This window comes from Oncorhynchus masou, unplaced genomic scaffold (assembly GCF_036934945.1).
Source record: "Oncorhynchus masou masou isolate Uvic2021 unplaced genomic scaffold, UVic_Omas_1.1 unplaced_scaffold_2673, whole genome shotgun sequence".
Taxonomy (NCBI): domain Eukaryota; kingdom Metazoa; phylum Chordata; class Actinopteri; order Salmoniformes; family Salmonidae; genus Oncorhynchus; species Oncorhynchus masou.
This window is the reverse complement of record NW_027009108.1, coordinates 32,501-55,232: the sequence shown is the minus strand read 5'-3', so window position 1 is coordinate 55,232 and position 22,732 is coordinate 32,501. Positions and strand designations below refer to the sequence as shown.

The 22,732-nt window shown below is 46.1% G+C and overlaps 1 protein-coding gene across 1 annotated transcript in view; it reads left to right on the top strand.

Annotated features, from left to right (window-relative positions):
* Positions 1-97: 97 nt before the first annotated feature.
* Positions 98-22,732, top strand: part of LOC135533806 (collagen alpha-1(XIV) chain-like) — a gene marked incomplete at its 3' end in the record, with an annotated part of 54,882 nt that continues 32,247 nt past the window's right edge. The window contains exon 1 of the mRNA XM_064961031.1: positions 98-140. Within this exon, the coding sequence (XP_064817103.1) occupies positions 98-140 (43 nt within the window). The remainder of the gene's footprint in view (positions 141-22,732) is intronic.

The following is a 22,732-nucleotide window of genomic DNA, read 5'->3' as shown; positions in this document are numbered from 1 at the left end:
GAATGAGGGTTTTCATGTATTTCTCTATTCTCTGTGCCTCAGCTGAAGACCTGGAGGGGAGAGAGCAGAGGGGAGAGCACATTGCCTCTGAGACTTGATGACACCGGGAGGGACTGAGGAGATCAACGAGATATCTGGAGGTAAGACTGACTGGCTGGCTGGCTGTTTAGCTAGATGGCTGGTGGTCTGGCTGGTTGCCTGGTTTGGCTGGCTGTCACTAGACTGTTAATGTCACTGCAAGACAGTGGGTAAATGACTAAATATAATGCAGTCTCTCTCTCTCTCTCTCTCTCTCTCTCTCTCTCTCTCTCTCTCTCTCTCTCTCTCTGTGTCCTTCTCCTCTCTCTCTCTCTCTCTCTCTCTCTCTCTCTCTCTCTGTCCTCTCTCTCTCTCTCTCTCTCTCTCTCTCTCTCTCTGTGTCCTTCTCCCTCTCTCTCTCTCTCTCTCTCTCTCTCTCTCTCTCCTCTTCTCCCTCTCTCTCTCTCTCTCTCTCTCTCCTCTCTCCCTTCCCCTCTCCCCCTCTCCCCCTCCTCTCCCCTCTCCCTCCACAAGCTGGCTTTGAATATCTGTCTGGTTGTTCGGTTGGCGGACAAAATACTCCTTTTTATCACTGTGAAATATTTGACCTTCTTTTCCATTAAATGTGAGAATAGGACGGAATGCCTTTGCTTTGGTCTTTATGGGTTCTAGAATGTTGGCAGTGTTCTATTTAACTCTGATCTGTTTAGCATAATATGCAGGTTGGCTGGATGGACGGGGAGGGATCAGGGTCGCAATCTAGCCAAAAAGACACACAACAATTTCGATGTGGCAGGCAGACTCTTCAACTTATACTGGTGATTATGTGTTATTATAATGATTGTTTTGAAAGTATTGAAAGTCACTCCTCTGACATTTCTGCTGTTACTCAAACCATGTCGTATATATAGAGAGGTTGATGCCTTGGTAGGGTCCATGTTATTATAGGGTACGAATGGAATGTGGGCTTGTGGTTTGAGGTCACTACTCAGTAAGGGGGCAAGTGATTTGGGGTGTCGTTTGAACATCTGTGGTATTATCGTTGGAGGAATAACCCTCTGTATCCATCACTATGTTAAATGTTGAGTTGTTTTCAGAAAGGCCTTACAGCTCAGTAAAGTTCTAGACCAGGGGTGTTACAACCTGATTCTGGAGGTCAGGACAACTGGGTGTCTCAGGTCAAAATCAGTCCTTGATTAGAGGGGAAGAGTTTAACATCAGCAGAGGAACTGGCTTCTGGTCCAGATGTTCTGTTCTGTCCTGCCTATTGGCTGATGAATCCACCACTAGATCCCAACAGTGAGTTGGACTGGTACTATTGGCTGATGAATCCACCACTAGATCCCAACAGTGAGTTGGACTGGTACTATTGGCTGATGACTCAACCACTAGATCCCAACAGTGAGTTGGACTGGTACTATTGGCTGATGACTCAACCACTAGATTCCAAAAGCAAGTTGGACCAGTACTATTGGCTGATGACTCCACCATAAGATCCCAACAGTGAGTTGGACCGGTACTATTGGCTGATGACTCAACCACTAGATCCCAACAGTAAGTTGGACCGGTACTATTGGCTGATGACTCAACCATAAGATCCCAACAGTGAGTTGGACCGGTACTATTGGCTGATGACTCAACCACTAGATCCCAACAGTAAGTTGGACCGGTACTATTGGCTGATGACTCAACCACTAGATCCCAACAGGTAGTTGGACTGGTACTATTGGCTGATGACTCAACCACTAGATCCCAACAGTGAGTTGGACTGGTACTATTGGCTGATGACTCAACCACTAGATCCCAACAGTGAGTTGGACTGGTACTATTGGCTGATGACTCAACCACTAGATCCCAACAGTGAGTTGGACTGGTACTATTGGCTGATGACTCAACCACTAGATCCCAACAGTGAGTTGGACTGGTACTATTGGCTGATGACTCAACCACTAGATCCCAACAGTGAGTTGGACTGGTACTATTGGCTGATGACTCAACCACTAGATCCCAACAGTGAGTTGGACTGGTACTATTGGCTGATGACTCAACCACTAGATCCCAACAGTGAGTTGGACTGGTACTATTGGCTGATGACTCAACCACTAGATACCAACAGTGAGTTGGACTGGTACTATTGGCTGATGAATCCACCACTAGATCCCAACAGTGAGTTGGACTGGTACTATTGGCTGATGACTCAACCACTAGATCCCAACAGTGAGTTGGACTGGTACTATTGGCTGACGACTCCAACACTCGATCCCAACAGTGAGTTGGACTGGTACTATTGGCTGATGACTCAACCACTAGATACCAACAGTGAGTTGGACTGGTACTATTGGCTGATGACTCAACCATAAGATCCCAACAGTGAGTTGGACTGGTACTATTGGCTGATGACTCAACCACTAGATCCCAACAGTGAGTTGGACTGGTACTATTGGCTGATGACTCAACCACTAGATCCCAACAGTGAGTTGGACTGGTACTATTGGCTGATGACTCAACCACTAGATCCCAACAGTGAGTTGGACTGGTACTATTGGCTGATGACTCAACCACTAGATACCAACAGTGAGTTGGACTGGTACTATTGGCTGATGAATCCACCACTAGATCCCAACAGTGAGTTGGACTGGTACTATTGGCTGATGACTCAACCACTAGATCCCAACAGTGAGTTGGACTGGTACTATTGGCTGATGACTCAACCACTAGATTCCAAAAGCAAGTTGGACCAGTACTATTGGCTGATGACTCCACCATAAGATCCCAACAGTGAGTTGACTGGTACTATTGGCTGATGACTCAACCATAAGATCCCAACAGTGAGTTGGACTGGTACTATTGGCTGATGACTCAACCACTAGATCCCAACAGTGAGTTGGACCGGTACTATTGGCTGATGACTCAACCACTAGATCCTAACAGTAAGTTGGACCGGTACTATTGGCTGATGACTCAACCACTAGATCCCAACAGGTAGTTGGACTGGTACTATTGGCTGATGACTCAACCACTAGATCCCAACAGTGAGTTGGACTGGTACTATTGGCTGATGACTCAACCACTAGATCCCAACAGTGAGTTGGACTGGTACTATTGGCTGATGACTCAACCACTAGATCCCAACAGTGAGTTGGACTGGTACTATTGGCTGATGACTCAACCACTAGATCCCAACAGTGAGTTGGACTGGTACTATTGGCTGATGACTCAACCACTAGATCCCAACAGTGAGTTGGACTGGTACTATTGGCTGATGACTCAACCACTAGATACCAACAGTGAGTTGGACTGGTACTATTGGCTGATGAATCCACCACTAGATCCCAACAGTGAGTTGGACTGGTACTATTGGCTGATGACTCAACCACTAGATCCCAACAGTGAGTTGGACTGGTACTATTGGCTGACGACTCCAACACTCGATCCCAACAGTGAGTTGGACTGGTACTATTGGCTGATGACTCAACCACTAGATACCAACAGTGAGTTGGACTGGTACTATTGGCTGATGACTCAACCATAAGATCCCAACAGTGAGTTGGACTGGTACTATTGGCTGATGACTCAACCACTAGATCCCAACAGTGAGTTGGACTGGTACTATTGGCTGATGACTCAACCACTAGATCCCAACAGTAAGTTGGACCGGTACTATTGGCTGATGACTCAACCACTAGATCCCAACAGTGAGTTGGACTGGTACTATTGGCTAATGACTCAACCACTAGATCCCAACAGTGAGTTGGACTGGTACTATTGGCTGATGACTCCACCATAAGATCCCAACAGTGAGTTGGACTGGTACTATTGGCTGATGACTCAACCACTAGATTCCAAAAGCAAGTTGGACCGGTACTATTGGCTGATGACTCAACCACTAGATCCCAACAGTGAGTTGGACTGGTACTATTGGCTGATGACTCAACCACTAGATCCCAACAGTGAGTTGACCGGTACTATTGGCTGATGACTCAACCACTAGATACCAACAGTGAGTTGGACTGGTACTATTGGCTGATGACTCAACCATAAGATCCCAACAGTGAGTTGGACCGGTACTATTGGCTGATGACTCAACCACTAGATTCCAAAAGCAAGTTGGACCGGTACTATTGGCTGATGACTCCACCATAAGATCCCAACAGTGAGTTGGACTGGTACTATTGGCTGATGACTCAACCACTAGATTCCAAAAGCAAGTTGGACCGGTACTATTGGCTGATGACTCAACCACTAGATCCCAACAGTGAGTTGGACTGGTACTATTGGCTGATGACTCAACCACTAGATCCCAACAGTGAGTTGGACCGGTACTATTGGCTGATGACTCAACCACTAGATACCAACAGTGAGTTGGACTGGTACTATTGGCTGATGAATCCACCACTAGATCCCAACAGTGAGTTGGACTGGTACTATTGGCTGATGACTCAACCACTAGATCCCAACAGTGAGTTGGACTGGTACTATTGGCTGATGACTCAACCACTAGATTCCAAAAGCAAGTTGGACCAGTACTATTGGCTGATGACTCCACCATAAGATCCCAACAGTGAGTTGGACTGGTACTATTGGCTGATGACTCAACCATAAGATCCCAACAGTGAGTTGGACTGGTACTATTGGCTGATGACTCAACCACTAGATCCCAACAGTGAGTTGGACCGGTACTATTGGCTGATGACTCAACCACTAGATCCCAACAGTAAGTTGGACCGGTACTATTGGCTGATGACTCAACCACTAGATCCCAACAGGTAGTTGGACTGGTACTATTGGCTGATGACTCAACCACTAGATCCCAACAGTGAGTTGGACTGGTACTATTGGCTGATGACTCAACCACTAGATCCCAACAGTGAGTTGGACTGGTACTATTGGCTGATGACTCAACCACTAGATCCCAACAGTGAGTTGGACTGGTACTATTGGCTGATGACTCAACCACTAGATCCCAACAGTGAGTTGGACTGGTACTATTGGCTGATGACTCAACCACTAGATACCAACAGTGAGTTGGACTGGTACTATTGGCTGATGACTCAACCACTAGATACCAACAGTGAGTTGGACTGGTACTATTGGCTGATGAATCCACCACTAGATCCCAACAGTGAGTTGGACTGGTACTATTGGCTGATGACTCAACCACTAGATCCCAACAGTGAGTTGGACTGGTACTATTGGCTGATGACTCAACCACTAGATTCCAAAAGCAAGTTGGACCAGTACTATTGGCTGATGACTCCACCATAAGATCCCAACAGTGAGTTGGACTGGTACTATTGGCTGATGACTCAACCATAAGATCCCAACAGTGAGTTGGACTGGTACTATTGGCTGATGACTCAACCACTAGATCCCAACAGTGAGTTGGACCGGTACTATTGGCTGATGACTCAACCACTAGATCCTAACAGTAAGTTGGACCGGTACTATTGGCTGATGACTCAACCACTAGATCCCAACAGGTAGTTGGACTGGTACTATTGGCTGATGACTCAACCACTAGATCCCAACAGTGAGTTGGACTGGTACTATTGGCTGATGACTCAACCACTAGATCCCAACAGTGAGTTGGACTGGTACTATTGGCTGATGACTCAACCACTAGATCCCAACAGTGAGTTGGACTGGTACTATTGGCTGATGACTCAACCACTAGATCCCAACAGTGAGTTGGACTGGTACTATTGGCTGATGACTCAACCACTAGATCCCAACAGTGAGTTGGACTGGTACTATTGGCTGATGACTCAACCACTAGATACCAACAGTGAGTTGGACTGGTACTATTGGCTGATGAATCCACCACTAGATCCCAACAGTGAGTTGGACTGGTACTATTGGCTGATGACTCAACCACTAGATCCCAACAGTGAGTTGGACTGGTACTATTGGCTGACGACTCCAACACTCGATCCCAACAGTGAGTTGGACTGGTACTATTGGCTGATGACTCAACCACTAGATACCAACAGTGAGTTGGACTGGTACTATTGGCTGATGACTCAACCATAAGATCCCAACAGTGAGTTGGACTGGTACTATTGGCTGATGACTCAACCACTAGATCCCAACAGTGAGTTGGACTGGTACTATTGGCTGATGACTCAACCACTAGATCCCAACAGTAAGTTGGACCGGTACTATTGGCTGATGACTCAACCACTAGATCCCAACAGTGAGTTGGACTGGTACTATTGGCTAATGACTCAACCACTAGATCCCAACAGTGAGTTGGACTGGTACTATTGGCTGATGACTCCACCATAAGATCCCAACAGTGAGTTGGACTGGTACTATTGGCTGATGACTCAACCACTAGATTCCAAAAGCAAGTTGGACCGGTACTATTGGCTGATGACTCAACCACTAGATCCCAACAGTGAGTTGGACTGGTACTATTGGCTGATGACTCAACCACTAGATCCCAACAGTGAGTTGGACCGGTACTATTGGCTGATGACTCAACCACTAGATACCAACAGTGAGTTGGACTGGTACTATTGGCTGATGACTCAACCATAAGATCCCAACAGTGAGTTGGACCGGTACTATTGGCTGATGACTCAACCACTAGATTCCAAAAGCAAGTTGGACTGGTACTATTGGCTGATGACTCCACCATAAGATCCCAACAGTGAGTTGGACTGGTACTATTGGCTGATGACTCAACCACTAGATTCCAAAAGCAAGTTGGACCGGTACTATTGGCTGATGACTCAACCACTAGATCCCAACAGTGAGTTGGACTGGTACTATTGGCTGATGACTCAACCACTAGATCCCAACAGTGAGTTGGACCGGTACTATTGGCTGATGACTCAACCACTAGATACCAACAGTGAGTTGGACTGGTACTATTGGCTGATGACTCAACCATAAGATCCCAACAGTGAGTTGGACCGGTACTATTGGCTGATGACTCAACCACTAGATTCCAAAAGCAAGTTGGACCAGTACTATTGGCTGATGACTCCACCATAAGATCCCAACAGTGAGTTGGACTGGTACTATTGGCTGATGACTCCACCACTAGATCCCAACAGTGAGTTGGACTGGTACTATTGGCTGATGACTCTACCACTAGATCCCAATGAGTTGGACTGGTACTATTGGCTGATGACTCCACCACTAGATCCCAACAGTGAGTTGGACTGGTACTATTGGCTGATGACTCTACCACTAGATCCCAATGAGTTGGACTGGTACTATTGGCTGATGACTCCACCACTAGATCCCAACAGTGAGTTGGACTGGTACTGTTGGCTGATGACTCTACCACTAGATCCCAACAGGTAGTTGGACTGGTACTATTGGCTGATGACTCAACCACTAGAACCCGAACAGTGAGTTGGACTGGTACTATTGGCTGATGACTCAACCACTAGATCCCAACAGTGAGTTGGACCGGTACTATTGGCTGATGACTCAACCACTAGATACCAACAGTGAGTTGGACTGGTACTATTGGCTGATGACTCAACCATAAGATCCCAACAGTGAGTTGGACCGGTACTATTGGCTGATGACTCAACCACTAGATTCCAAAAGCAAGTTGGACCGGTACTATTGGCTGATGACTCCACCATAAGATCCCAACAGTGAGTTGGACTGGTACTATTGGCTGATGACTCAACCACTAGATTCCAAAAGCAAGTTGGACCGGTACTATTGGCTGATGACTCAACCACTAGATCCCAACAGTGAGTTGGACTGGTACTATTGGCTGATGACTCAACCACTAGATCCCAACAGTGAGTTGGACCGGTACTATTGGCTGATGACTCAACCACTAGATACCAACAGTGAGTTGGACTGGTACTATTGGCTGATGACTCAACCATAAGATCCCAACAGTGAGTTGGACCGGTACTATTGGCTGATGACTCAACCACTAGATTCCAAAAGCAAGTTGGACCAGTACTATTGGCTGATGACTCCACCATAAGATCCCAACAGTGAGTTGGACTGGTACTATTGGCTGATGACTCCACCACTAGATCCCAACAGTGAGTTGGACTGGTACTATTGGCTGATGACTCTACCACTAGATCCCAATGAGTTGGACTGGTACTATTGGCTGATGACTCCACCACTAGATCCCAACAGTGCGTTGGACTGGTACTATTGGCTGATGACTCTACCACTAGATCCCAATGAGTTGGACTGGTACTATTGGCTGATGACTCCACCACTAGATCCCAACAGTGAGTTGGACTGGTACTGTTGGCTGATGACTCAACCACTAGATCCCAACAGGTAGTTGGACTGGTACTATTGGCTGATGACTCAACCACTAGAACCCGAACAGTGAGTTGGAGTGGTACTATTGGCTGATGACTCTACCACTAGATCCCAACAGTGAGTTGGACCGGTACTATTGGCTGATGACTCAACCTGATAGAAACCACATCAGAAGGACCTAAATCATAATCAAAACTCTTCAATGGGGGGGAGGGGCTCTAAAGGTGCGCTTGATTATTTTCCATCACGGCCGGTAGATATGCTTCTCAACTGTCCGTCAAATATGATCATCAGCTAAGGTTGATGGGGAGTTGCTGACGGTGCTTTCCTCCGTTCAAACTGAGATGTATAGTATCAACAGAGAGCAGGTCTCGGTGTACATCTCTACAACATATCACATAGGACCCAGGCACTTTGATTTCACACTGCTCAGCAATGACATGGGCTCAGGACTTGTTGTTGTGTGTCTGTGAAGACAGACAGGAAGGAAGGATGATTATCTGCGAGGGATGAGAGAGGGATGAGAGAGGGACGAGAGAGAGGTGTAACATCCTGTCCTAACATCTCCAAAGCAATTGATTTGAGACCCCAGGCTCGGAGCTAGTTAAAACTGCTCTGGGCAGGCTCACACACACACACACACAGACACACACACACAGACACACACACACACACACACACACACACACACACACACACACACACACACACACACACACACACACACACACACACACACACACTGGAGCTAGTTAAAACTGCTCTGGGCAGGCCTCTATCACACACACACACACTGGAGCTAGTTAAAACTGCTCTGGGCAGACACACACACACAGACACACACACACAGACACACACACACAGACACACACACACAGACACAGACACAGACACACACACACACACACACACACACACACACACACACACACACACACACACACACACACACACACACACACACACACACACACACACACACACACACACTGGGGCTAGTTAAAACTGCTTTGGGCAGGCCTCTATCACACATTACCCACACACACACACACACTCACACACACACACATACTGGAGCTAGTTAAAGCTGCCTCGGAGCAGGTCTTTGTCTGGGCCTGCAGTAAAAACCCTTCAGGGGTCAGAGGTCGTGGCAGTCACATATTACCCAGCTATTAGAACGCTGGGTAATAGCAGAGGACAGAGAGGCCTGATAACGGGTCTGTGCTGGGCTGACACTCTGGAGGCCAGAACACCAGAGGACAGAGAGGCCTGATAACGGGTCTGTGCTGGGCTGACACTCTGGAGGCCAGAACACCAGAGGTCCAGAGAGGCCTGATAACGGGTCTGTGCTGGGCTGACACTCTGGAGGCCAGAACACCAGAGGTCCAGAGAGGCCTGATAACGGGTCTGTGCTGGGCTGACACTCTGGAGGCCAGAACACCAGAGGTCCAGAGAGGCCTGATAACGGGTCTGTGCTGGGCTGACACTCTGGAGGCCAGAACACCAGAGGACAGAGAGGCCTGATAACGGGTCTGTGCTGGGCTGACACTCTGGAGGCCAGAACACCAGAGGTCCAGAGAGGAGGGAGGGATGAATTTCAACTTCCAGAAAATACCTATTTTTCAAAATCCGGAAAAGATGCCTTTTCAGCGTACTGGAAAATACGTCTTCTAGACGTCATTTTGCTTACTGGGAATATTACAGTTTTGCGGGGGTGGCAGAACAGCAAGGACTGAAGGGAAAATTCATAAAAGTTCTCTGGTCTCATGAGAGTGATGACGCCCCAGCTAGCCTAACAAGTGGACTGGCAGACAGTGAGAGAGAGAGAGAAAAATAGAAGATTTGGCATGGGTCCCCAGATCCTCAAAAAGTTCTACAGCTGCACCATCGAGAGCATCCTGACCGGTTGCATCACCGCCTGGTATGGCAGAGGGACAGTGGTGTATAGGTTCAGAGATGTCTGTCCTCATTGCAGTGAGCCAGTGAGCCAGAGACAGTTAGCCAGAGAGACATTGAATCAGAGAGACAGTAAGCCAGAGAGACAGTGAGCTCGAGAGACAGTGAGCCAGTGAGCTGGAGACAGTGAGCCAGAGACAGGGGCAGAGAGACAGTGAGACAGTGATACAGTGAGCCAGAGAGACAGAGACAGTGAGCAAGAGGCAGAAAGACAGTGAGCAAGAGGCAGAGAGACAGTGAGCAAGAGGCAGAGAGACAGTGAGAAAGAGGCAGAGAGACAGTGAGACAGAGACATAGAGACAGTGAGCCAGAGACAGTGAGCCAGAGACAGTGAGCCAGAGACAGTGAGCCAGAGAGACAGAGAGACAGTGAGCCAGAGACAGAGAGACAGTGAGACAGAGACAGAGAGACAGTGAGCCAGAGACAGTGAGACAGTGAGCCAGAGACAGAGAGACAGTGAGGAGCCAGAGACAGAGAGACAGTGAGGAGCCAGAGACAGAGAGACAGTGAGCCAGAGACAGTGAGACAGAGACAGAGAGACAGTGAGACAGAGACAGAGAGACAGTGAGCCAGAGACAGTGAGACAGTGAGCCAGAGAGACCGTGAACACACACTAGGGGTGTGACGATGACATTTTTGGTAACTATTATTGTCATGGAAATAGCCATGGTTATTGTCATCATTTAATTGTACTTGTTTTACTATCCTTGTGAGGACTTCTGGTACCCACAACGATAATAAAACAGACACACACACACACACACACACACACACACACACACACACACACACACACACACACACACACACACACACACACACACACACACACACACACACACACAGGAAAGGCTGAGCTGATAGATTGAGATGGCTGCTCGTCAGAGATACTGTATAGAGAGATTAGTTGCATCCCAAATGGCACCCTATTCCCTATATAGTGCACTACTTTTGACCAGATCCCTATGGGCCCTGGTCAGAAATAGTGCACTACAAAATGAAAAGGGAGCCATTTGGACCGGAGTTCTCCTGGGTGACATTGCATCTGATCCGACCAGGAGGAGGACACTGCCTTGTCCCTTCACCCACAGATAGTCCTGGCCTGGCTGGCCTGCTGGCTGATATAGACATGGGATAATAATGTGGGATTCATACCACAGAGAGGTAATCATATGGCTGCATTCACATCGAATGGGTGTCTGGTCACTGTGGTGTCAGATTACACAATCCTGATGATGATGATGATGTTCTGAGTGTATTAGGATTGGTTTGTCACCACTGTGGGCATACATCAGATAGTTGTACACTTTAGGTTGGAATGGAAATATATAGAAATGTACTGTAGCCTCTATAGCTCGTTACCAAGGCTGTGAGTCATGTGTTAAATTATAGCTGCGGTACAGCACTTTTACCAGTGCGTCCTACTTCCTACTTCCTACTTCCTACTTTCTACACTGACATTCAGATTCAAGTGTTTGGTCGAGATTTCATTTCATCCCCGTGGGAACAGAAGTCTTGAAATTCCCTTTTAATCTCCAGCTGATTGAACAACAGAGTGTTCTGAGTTTAGTTTCAGTGCAGATTAAGTCCGAGTGTTGGCAGCACTCCACACTGTAATCATCAACCCCATATGGTCAACACAACCACAACTCACCAGTCCCAGATCTACAGTCTTTACCTAGTACTGACATGGTATCAGTTACAACATGTTGTTGATGTAGCTGTGCTATTTCATTAACATCGTTATAACAGAGTTATACTGCCATATATATTACACATTGTTATAACAGAGTAATACTGCCATATATATTACACATTGTTATAACAGAGTTATACTGCCATATATATTACACATTGTTATAACAGAGTTATACTGCCATATATATTACACAATGTTGTAATAGTTATACTGCCATATATATTACACATTGTTGTAACAGAGTTATACTGCCATATATATTACACATTGTTGTAACAGAGTTATACTGCCATATATATTACACATTGTTGTAACAGAGTTATACTGCCATATATATTACACATTGTTGTAACAGAGTTATACTGCCATATATATTACACATTGTTGTAATAGTTATACTGCCATATATATTACACATTGTTGTAACCGAGTTATACTGCCATATATATTACACATCGTTATAACAGAGTTATACTGCCATATATATTACACATTGTTGTAATAGTTATACTGCCATATATATTACACATTGTTATAACAGAGTTATACTGCCATATATATTACACATTGTTGTAATAGTTATACTGCCATATATATTACACATTGTTGTAATAGTTATACTGCCATATATATTACACATTGTTGTAACAGAGTTATACTGCCATATATATTACAAATTGTTGGAACAGAGTTATACTGCCATATATATTACACATTGTTGTAATAGTTATACTGCCATATATATTACACATTGTTGTAATAGTTATACTGCCATATATATTACACATTGTTGTAACAGAGTTATACTGCCATATATATTACACATTGTTATAACAGAGTTAGACTGCCATATATATTACACATTGTTGTAACAGAGTTATACTGCCATATATATTACACATTGTTGTAACAGAGTTATACTGCCATATATATTACACATTGTTATAACAGAGTTAGACTGCCATATATATTACACATTGTTGTAATAGTTATACTGCCATATATACTATGTTTCTCTCTCTTTCATCTGAACAAAACTTGCTACTGCACAATAGCAGCCACCCAGGGAGTATCAGAAATGATCTGGGTCCCAAATGGCACCCTATTCCCTATATAGTGCACTACTTTTGACCAGAGCCCTATGGGGACTCTATTCCCTATGTAGTGCACTACTTTTGACCAGAGACCTATAGGTACCCGATTCCCTATATAGTGCACTACTTTTGACCAGAGCCTATGAGGGACCCTATTCCCTATATATAGTGCACTACTTTTGACCAGAGCCCTATGGGGACCCTATTCCCTATGTAGTGCACTTCTTTTGACTAGAGACCTATAGGTACCCTATTCCCTATATATAGTGCACTACTTTTGACCAGAGCCTATGAGGGACCCTATAAAGGGAACCGGGTGCCATTTTGATTGCACACATTGTGCTTTTTGTTTCTTTGACACCTCATCAGAGAGACATCTGACTGAATAACTATTCAAAATACTGTCTATTTGTCCTCAGTGTTGTTGATAGCGGAGGTATTGGAGGTAGGAGGGGTGGGGGGTAGGAGGGAGGGGGGGTAGGAGGTAGGAGGGGGGGGAAGGAGGGAGGGAGGTAGACAAAAGGGGGAGAGACTGTTTTGTTTTTGTTAGAAATTGACTGGGTCATTGGTTCAGGATCAGTTTTTGGGGGGAGCTGCCGGACCTGGTTAATGTTTGATTCAATATCATTGTGTGTGTGTGTGTGTGTGTGTGTGTGTGTGTGTGTGTGTGTGTGTGTGTGTGTGTGTGTGTGTGTGTGTGTGTGTGTGCGTGCGTAACACTATGACTCCAGCCCTCCCAGGGTGAGCCTGTGATATTGGGATACCAGTCATGTGATCACTAGTAGGAGTAAGGACTGTTGCCTTGAGGGCAGCTCTGAGGGGCGACGACAAACCACATGGAAGCTGGGAAGTTATGATTCTGGTCATTGATTTGCGATTTCTTTCAGCAAATTGAATCCACTTTAAAACGATTGTGACATTGAGTCTTGTAACAAACAGATGCAGAACTGTAAATCTCAAGCCCTGATAACTTTATTTATCTTTATTGATTTGGACGAGAGGTAAAGTTACTCCCTGTTCTGTTAGTCTGTTGCAACCGGAATGAAAGAAATCATGTGGTCGTCTAGTTTTTTTTTAGCAGCGAGCTGAAAGTTTTCTCCGTTGAGATATGGAATGAAATACCCACCCGGATGTCGCTTCTCCAACACTAACACATCTCTTCTGATGTACCATGCTAATATTGCTCGCACTGTGAATGGAACAGGAACCCCAAAAAATATGCTTCTCCAAATGTCTATCATGTGTAATCTCTTATAGCCCTTCTGCATTGTAGTTATACAGCTGTGGAACCAACGAGGTGTTCAGGGATCCAGAACAAATGACTCCATCCATTAATGAGAACATAGAGATCTAATAGATGACTCCATAATGACCTCTTTCCTTAACTCCACACACCTCCAGCGATATACACACACGCACGCACGCACGCACGCACGCACACACACACACACGCACACGCACGCACGGGTTTCTCTCTCCTCCAGCGATATACACACACACACGCACGCACGCACGGGTTTCTCTCTCCTCCAGCGATATACACACACACACACACACAGAGTTGATGGGGGATAGGGTGGATTGTTGATAGTTGAGATAGATGTTTTCTTCTCCACATCCACCGGTAGCAGTGTGTGTGTGTGTGTGTGTGTGTGTGTGTGTGTGTGTGTGTGTGTGTGTGTGTGTGTGTGTGTCTATCACTGGAGGAGAGAGAAACCCGTTATATATATAGACCACTTCATTTCTAACATTATCACTTATTTAGTCTCTCCCTGATCATGATTTGTCTCTGAGAGCTAACCACAGCCCAGCTCAGGGTTTAACCAGCCTCCTGACAGCTAACCAGAGCCCAGCTCGGACCCTGGCCGTGGGTAGTGCATTAGAAAGGGAATAAGGTAGGACACAGACCATAGCAACATGCCAGGAACACTATATCTATGATGAGGATGATGAGGCTACAGAGAGAGAGAGAGGAGTCTGATGAGGCTACAGAGAGAGAGAGGAGTCTGATGAGGCTACAGAGAGAGAGAGGAGTCTGATGAGGCTACACAGAGAGAGAGAGAGGAGTCTGATGAGGCTACACAGAGAGAGAGAGGAGTCTGATGAGGCTACAGAGAGAGAGAGGAGTCTGATGAGGCTACAGAGAGAGAGAGGAGTCTGATGAGGCTACACAGAGAGAGAGAGAGAGGAGTCTGATGAGGCTACACAGAGAGAGAGAGGAGTCTGATGAGGCTACAGAGAGAGAGAGGAGTCTGATGAGGCTACAGAGAGAGAGAGGAGTCTGATGAGGCTACAGAGAGAGAGAGGAGTCTGATGAGGCTACAGAGAGAGAGAGAGGAGTCTGATGAGGCTACAGAGAGAGAGAGAGAGAGGAGTCTGAGGCTACACAGAGAGAGAGAGGAGTCTGATGAGGCTACACAGAGAGAGAGAGGAGTCTGATGAGGCTACACAGAGAGAGAGAGAGAGAGGAGTCTGATGAGGCTACACAGAGAGAGAGAGGAGTCTGATGAGGCTACAGAGAGAGAGAGGAGTCTGATGAGGCTACACAGAGAGAGAGAGAGAGGAGTCTGATGAGGCTACAGAGAGAGAGAGAGGAGTCTGATGAGGCTACACAGAGAGAGAGAGAGAGGAGTCTGATGAGGCTACAGAGAGAGAGAGGAGTCTGATGAGGCTACACAGAGAGAGAGAGAGAGGAGTCTGATGAGGCTACACAGAGAGAGAGAGAGAGAGGAGTCTGATGAGGCTACAGAGAGAGAGAGAGGAGTCTGATGAGGCTACAGAGAGAGAGAGGAGTCTGATGAGGCTACAGAGAGAGAGAGGAGTCTGATGAGGCTACACAGAGAGAGAGAGAGGAGTCTGATGAGGCTACAGAGAGAGAGAGAGGAGTCTGATGAGGCTACACAGAGAGAGAGAGAGGAGTCTGATGAGGCTACACAGAGAGAGAGAGAGGAGTCTGATGAGGCTACACAGAGAGAGAGAGAGAGGAGTCTGATGAGGCTACACAGAGAGAGAGGAGTCTGAGGCTACACAGAGAGAGAGGAGTCTGATGAGGCTACAGAGAGAGAGAGGAATCTGATGAGGCTACAGAGAGAGAGAGAGGAGTCTGATGAGGCTACAGAGAGAGAGAGGAGTCTGATGAGGCTACAGAGAGAGAGAGGAGTCTGATGAGGCTACAGAGAGAGAGGAGTCTGATGAGGCTACACAGAGAGAGAGAGAGGAGTCTGATGAGGCTACATAGAGAGAGAGGAGTCTGATGAGGCTACACAGAGAGAGACAGAGAGGAGTCTGATGAGGCTACAGAGAGAGAGAGAGAGAGGAGTCTGATGAGGCTACAGAGAGAGAGAGGAGTCTGATGAGGCTATAGAGAGAGAGAGAGAGGAGTCTGATGAGGCTACACAGAGAGAGAGAGGAGTCTGATGAGGCTACAGAGAGAGAGAGAGGAGTCTGATGAGGCTACACAGAGAGAGAGAGGAGTCTGATGAGGCTACACAGAGAGAGAGAGAGAGGAGTCTGATGAGGCTACAGAGAGAGAGAGGAGTCTGATGAGGCTACAGAGAGAGAGAGAGGAGTCTGAGGCTACACAGAGAGAGAGAGAGGAGTCTGAGAGAGAAGATGGATGGAAAAATGGACAGCGATCACTCACCTCGGATTAGACACAGAGCTTCTAGATATCAGGACAGCAATCACTCACCTCGGATTAAACACAGAGCTTCTGGATATCAGGACAGCGATCACTCACCTCGGATTAGACTAAGAGCTTCTAGATATCAGGACAGCAATCACTCACCTCGGATTAGACTAAGAGCTTCTAGATATCAGGACAGCGATCACTCACCTCGGATTAGACTAAGAGCTTCTAGATATCAGGACAGCGATCACTCACCTCGGATTAGACAAAGAGCTTCTAGATATCAGGACAGCAATCACTCACCTTGGATTAGACACAGAGCTTCTAGATATCAGGACAGCAATCACTCACCTCGGAGTAGACATTGACGTGGAATCAGAACATTGAGATGGACTCAGAACATTGGCGTGGAATCAGAACATTGAGATGGACTCAGAACATTGGCGTGGAATCAGAACATTGAGATGGACTCAGAACATTGGCGTGGAATCAGAACATTGAGATGGACTCAGAACATTGGCGTGGAATCAGAACATTGAGATGGAATCAGAATATTGACGTGGAATCAGAACATTGAGATGGAATCAGAATATTGACGTGGAATCAGAATGTTGATGTGGAATCAGAACATTGAGATGGAATCAGAACATTGAGATGGAATCAGAATATTGACGTGGAATCAGAATATTGACGTGGAATCAGAACATTGACGTTGACTCAGAACGTTACATTTCATTGTTTCTCTATAAATACATGTAACTATGAGAGTGAAAAACTGAAAGAAATCCAAAACCAGGAGCAAATAAAACCAAGAAAACAGAACTCTGGGGAAAACACACAGAGTGTTTATTTTAAAGCTGAGGAAAAAATTATCAGTAACACACCACGTTTCATCATTTAACAGTAGTTCTCATGATAGAAAAGGTTGGAGAACCCTGACCTAGATATGTTGTGTTTCATCAGGTTGGAGAACCCTGATCTAGACATGTTGTGTTTCATCAGGTTGGAGAACCCCTGACCGAGACATGTTGTGTTTCATCAGGTTGGAGAACCCCTGATCTAGACATGTTGTGTTTCATCAGGTTGGAGAACCCTGACCTAGACATGTTGTGTTTCATCAGGTTGGAGAACCCCTGACCGAGACATGTTGTGTTTCATCAGGTTGGAGAACCCCTGATCTAGACATGTTGTGTTTCATCAGGTTGGAGAACCCCTGATCTAGACATGTTGTGTTTCATCAGGTTGGAGAACCCTGACCTAGACATGTTGTGTTTCATCAGGTTGGAGAACCCCTGACCTAGACATGTTGTGTTTCATCAGGTTGGAGAACCCCTGACCGAGACATGTTGTGTTTCATCAGGTTGGAGAACCCCTGACCTAGATATGTTGTGTGTATCTACTGATATGTAGGCTATGACATTTGAAATGTATGTAGTTCTGTTCTTTGAGCTGTTCTTGTTTGTTAATGTTCTATATTCTGTCATGTTTCATGTTCCGTGTGGACCCCAGGAAGAGTAGCTGCTGCTATCGTAACAGCTAATTGGGACCCTCATAAAATACCTTCATCTGTCCATGATGAGGAATGGGTGACATCCCAAATAGAACCCTAGTCCCCTGCACACTGCACTCATTTTGACCAGGGCCCATTAGGGCTGGTCAAAAGCAATGCACTATACAGAGAACAGGGTGCCATTTGGGATGCGTCCCATGGAGGCCGGGTGAAGGTGAGAGTGCAGGCTTGATTTTGGGCAGATTTCTCGAGATGGTTGTTATCTTGCCATTCTGTGTACAAGGACTCATTAACACAGAGGTCAATTAGAATCACCGTTTAGATTGAGATTCGCCACCCCCTGCCCCCCCCCCCCCCGTCCCCACCCCCCCTTCTCCTTCCCCTTCTTCATTTCCTCTCCTTCTGTTGAGCCTCCCCATCTCAAGTGTTCTAAACCAAACCGTTGAATGAATACAGAGCAGAAACTCTGCTTCAGGTATTACTGATTACAGGAAATTACAGTTAAAGGTGGCTCCCTATCAAACACGTTTTCTCCTGTTCACTTTTGTGTTTTGTTTTCCCCTGCTTTAGCTATCTGGAAGGTTTGTATGATGAATAGAAAGTAAAACAAATAAAAAATCTAATGTAAACACACTTCAATAGTGGCAAAATACATTTCCGGTTGAACCGGGTTCAGTGTTTCGACAGCTGGGCAAACCGTTTTTTATTAATATTTCTAACATATATCAGGTTCCTGCTACTTCACTCAGTAAATATTTAAGTAGGACATGCATTGACTGCATTGACTGCATTGACTGCATTGACTGAGAACTGAGCTTCCCCCTCCACCAGCAATCCTTTACCGTACCTTACTGTGGAGTGTTAGCTATGTTAACTACCTTACTGTGGGGTGTTAACTATGTTAACTACCTTACTGTGGGGTGTTAACTATGTTAACTAGCTTTGTATGGGGTGTTAGCTATGTTAACTACCTTACTGTGGGGTGTTAGCTATGTTAACTACCTTACTGTGGGGTGTTAGCTATGTTAACTACCTTACTGTGGGGTGTTAGCTATGTTAACTACCTTACTGTGGGGTGTTAGCTATGTTAACTACCTTACTGTGGGGTGTTAGCTATGTTAACTACCTTACTGTGGGGTGTTAGCTATGTTAACTACCTTACTGTGGAGTGTTAGCTATGTTAACTACCTTACTGTGGGGTGTTAACTATGTTAACTACCTTACTGTGGGGTGTTAGCTATGTTAACTACCTTACTGTGGAGTGTTAGCTATGTTAACTACCTTACTGTGGAGTGTTAGCTATGTTAACTACCTTACTGTGGGGTGTTAGCCATGTTAACTACCTTACTGTGGGGTGTTAGCTATGTTAACTACCTTACTGTGGGGTGTTAGCTATGTTAACTACCTTACTGTGGGGTGTTAGCCATGTTAACTACCTTACTGTGGGGTGTTAGCTATGTTAACTACCTTACTGTGGGGTGTTAGCTATGTTAACTACCTTACTGTGGGGTGTTAGCCATGTTAACTACCTTACTGTGGGGTGTTAGCTATGTTAACTACCTTACTGTGGGGTGTTAGCCATGTTAACTACCTTACTGTGGGGTGTTAGCCATGTTAACTACCTTACTGTGGGGTGTTAGCTATGTTAACTACCTCACTGTGGGGTGTTAGCTATGTTAACTACCTCACTGTGGGGTGTTGGCTATGTTAACTACCTTACTGTGGGGTGTTAGCTATGTTAACTAGCTTACTGTGGGGTGTTAGCTATGTTAACTAGCTTTGTATGGGGTTACGCTGGAGACACAGAATGGGGAGATTTAGCTCTGTGACTATGGAAGTGCAAACGATGCATTTGAAGGGTGTGTGTGTGGGGGGGGGGGGTTCTATTCAGTCCATGTACAGTTGAAGTTGGAAGTTTACATACAGAGTCATTAAAACTCGTTTTTCAACCACTCCACAAATTTCTATAGTTTTGGCAAGTCGGTTAGGACATACCCTTTGTACATGGCACAACAGTTGTTTACAGACAGATTATTTCACTTATAATTCACTGTATAACAATTCCAGTGGGTCAGAAGAAGTACACTAAGTTGACTGTGCCTTTAAACAGCTTGGAAAATTCCAGAAAATGATGTCATAGCTTTAGAAGATTTTGATAGGCTGGTTTACATAATTTTGAGTCAATTGGAGGTGTACCTGTGGATGTATTTCAAGGCCTACCTTCAAACTCAGTGCCTCTTTGCTTGACATCATGGGAAAATCAAAAGAAATCAGCCAAGACCTCAGAAAGATTGTAGACCTCCACCAACTCTGGTTCATCCTTGGGAGCAATTTCCAAACGCCTGAAGGTACCACGTTCATCTGTACAAGCAATAGTACGCAAGTATAAACACCATGGGACCACACAGCCGTCATACCGCTCAGGAAGGAGACGCGTTCTGTCTCCTAAAGATTAACGTACTTTGGTGCGAAAAGTGCAAATCAATCCCAGAACAAACAGCACAGAACCTTGTGAAGATGCTGGAAGAAACAGGTACAAAAGTATCTATAAAACGAGTCCTTTATCAACATAACCCGAAAGGCCGCTCAGCAAGGAAGAAGGCACTGCTCCAAAACCGCCATAAAAAAGCCAGACTACGGTTTGCAACTGCACATGGGGACAAAGATCGTACTTTTTGGAGAAATGTCCTCTGGTCTGATGAAACAACAATAGAACTGTTTGGTCATAATGACCATCATTATGGTTGGAGGAAGAAGGGGGAGGCTTGCTGAAGAACACCATCCCAACAGTGAAGCACGGGGGTGGCAGCATCATGTTGTGGGGGTGCTATGCTGTAGGAGGGACTGGTGCACCTTTCAAATTAGATGTCATCATGAGGCAGGACAATTATGTGGATATAGTGAAGCAACATCTCAAGACATCAGTCAGGAAGTTAAAGCTTGGTCACAAATGGGTCTTCCAAATGGACAATGACCCCAAGCATACTTCCAAAATGGCTTAAGGACAACAAAGTCAAGGTATTGGAGTGGCCATCACAAAGCCCTGACCTCAATCCTATTGAAAATGTGTGGGCAGAACTGAAAAAGCTTGTGCGAGCAAGGAGGCCAGCTCTGTCAGGAGGAATGGGCCAAAATTCACCCAACTTATTGTGGGAAGCTTGTGGAAGGCTACCCGAAACATTTGACCCAAATTAAACAATTTCAAGGCAATGCTACCAAATACTAATTGAGTGTATGTAAACTTCTGACCCACTGGGAATGTGATGACATAAATAAAAGCAGAAATAAATCATTCTCTCTACTATTATTCTGACATTTCACATTCTTAAAATAAAGTGGTGATCCTAACTGACCTAAAACAGGGGATTTTTACTCGGATTAAATGTCAGGAATTATAAAAAACTGAGTTTAAATGTATTTGGCTATGTAAACCTCCGACTTCAACTGAATATGTCTAAATCTCTTCCTCTGCCTTTCTGCTTACTTGTCTGGGTCTGGGTCTGTGTCGGTCTGGGTCTGGGTGTCTGGGTCTGTGTCTGGGTCTGGGTCTGGGTCTGGGTCTGGGTCTGTGTCTGTGTCTGTGTCTGTCTGGGTCTGGGTCTGTGTCTGGGTCTGTGTCTGGGTCTGTGTCTGGGTCTGGGTCTGGGTCTGGGTCTGTGTCTGTGTCTGGTCTGGTCTGGGTCTGTGTCTGGGTCTGTGTCTGGGTCTGGGTCTGTGTCTGTGTCTGGTCTGTGTCTGTGTCTGGGTCTGGGTCTGTGTCTGTGTGTGTCTGGTCTGTGTCTGGGTCTGGTCTGTGTCTGGTCTGTGTCTGGGTCTGTGTCTGGGTCTGGTCTGGGTCTGTGTCTGTGTCTGGGTCTGGGTCTGGTCTGTGTCTGGGTCTGGGTCTGTGTCTGTGTCTGTGTCTGGTCTGGGTCTGGTCTGGGTCTGTGTCTGTGTCTGTGTCTGGTCTGGGTCTGTGTCTGGGTCTGTGTCTGGTCTGGGTCTGGGTCTGTGTCTGTGTCTGGTCTGGTCTGGGTCTGGTCTGGTCTGTGTCTGTGTCTGGTCTGGGTCTGTGTCTGTGTCTGTGTCTGGTCTGGGTCTGGGTCTGGGTCTGGTCTGTGTGGTCTGTGTCTGTGTCTGGTCTGTGTCTGTGTCTGTGTCTGGTCTGTGTCTGTGTCTGTGTCTGGGTCTGGTCTGTGTCTGGGTCTGTGTCTGTGTCTGTGTTTGGGTCTGTGTCTGGGTCTGTGTCTGTGTCTGTGTCTGGTCTGTGTCTGTGTCTGGTCTGGGTCTGTGTCTGGGTCTGTGTCTGGTCTGTGTCTGGTCTGTGTCTGTGTCTGGTCTGGGTCTGGTCTGGGTCTGGTCTGGTCTGTGTCTGTGTCTGTGTCTGGTCTGTGTCTGTGTCTGGTCTGGGTCTGTGTCTGTGTCTGTGTCTGTGTCTGTGTCTGGTCTGTGTCTGTATCTGTGTCTGGTCTGTGTCTGTGTCTGGTCTGGGTCTGTGTCTGTGTCTGTGTCTGGTCTGTGTCTGTGTCTGTGTCTGGTCTGTGTCTGGGTCTGGTCTGTGTCTGGGTCTGTGTCTGTGTCTGGTCTGT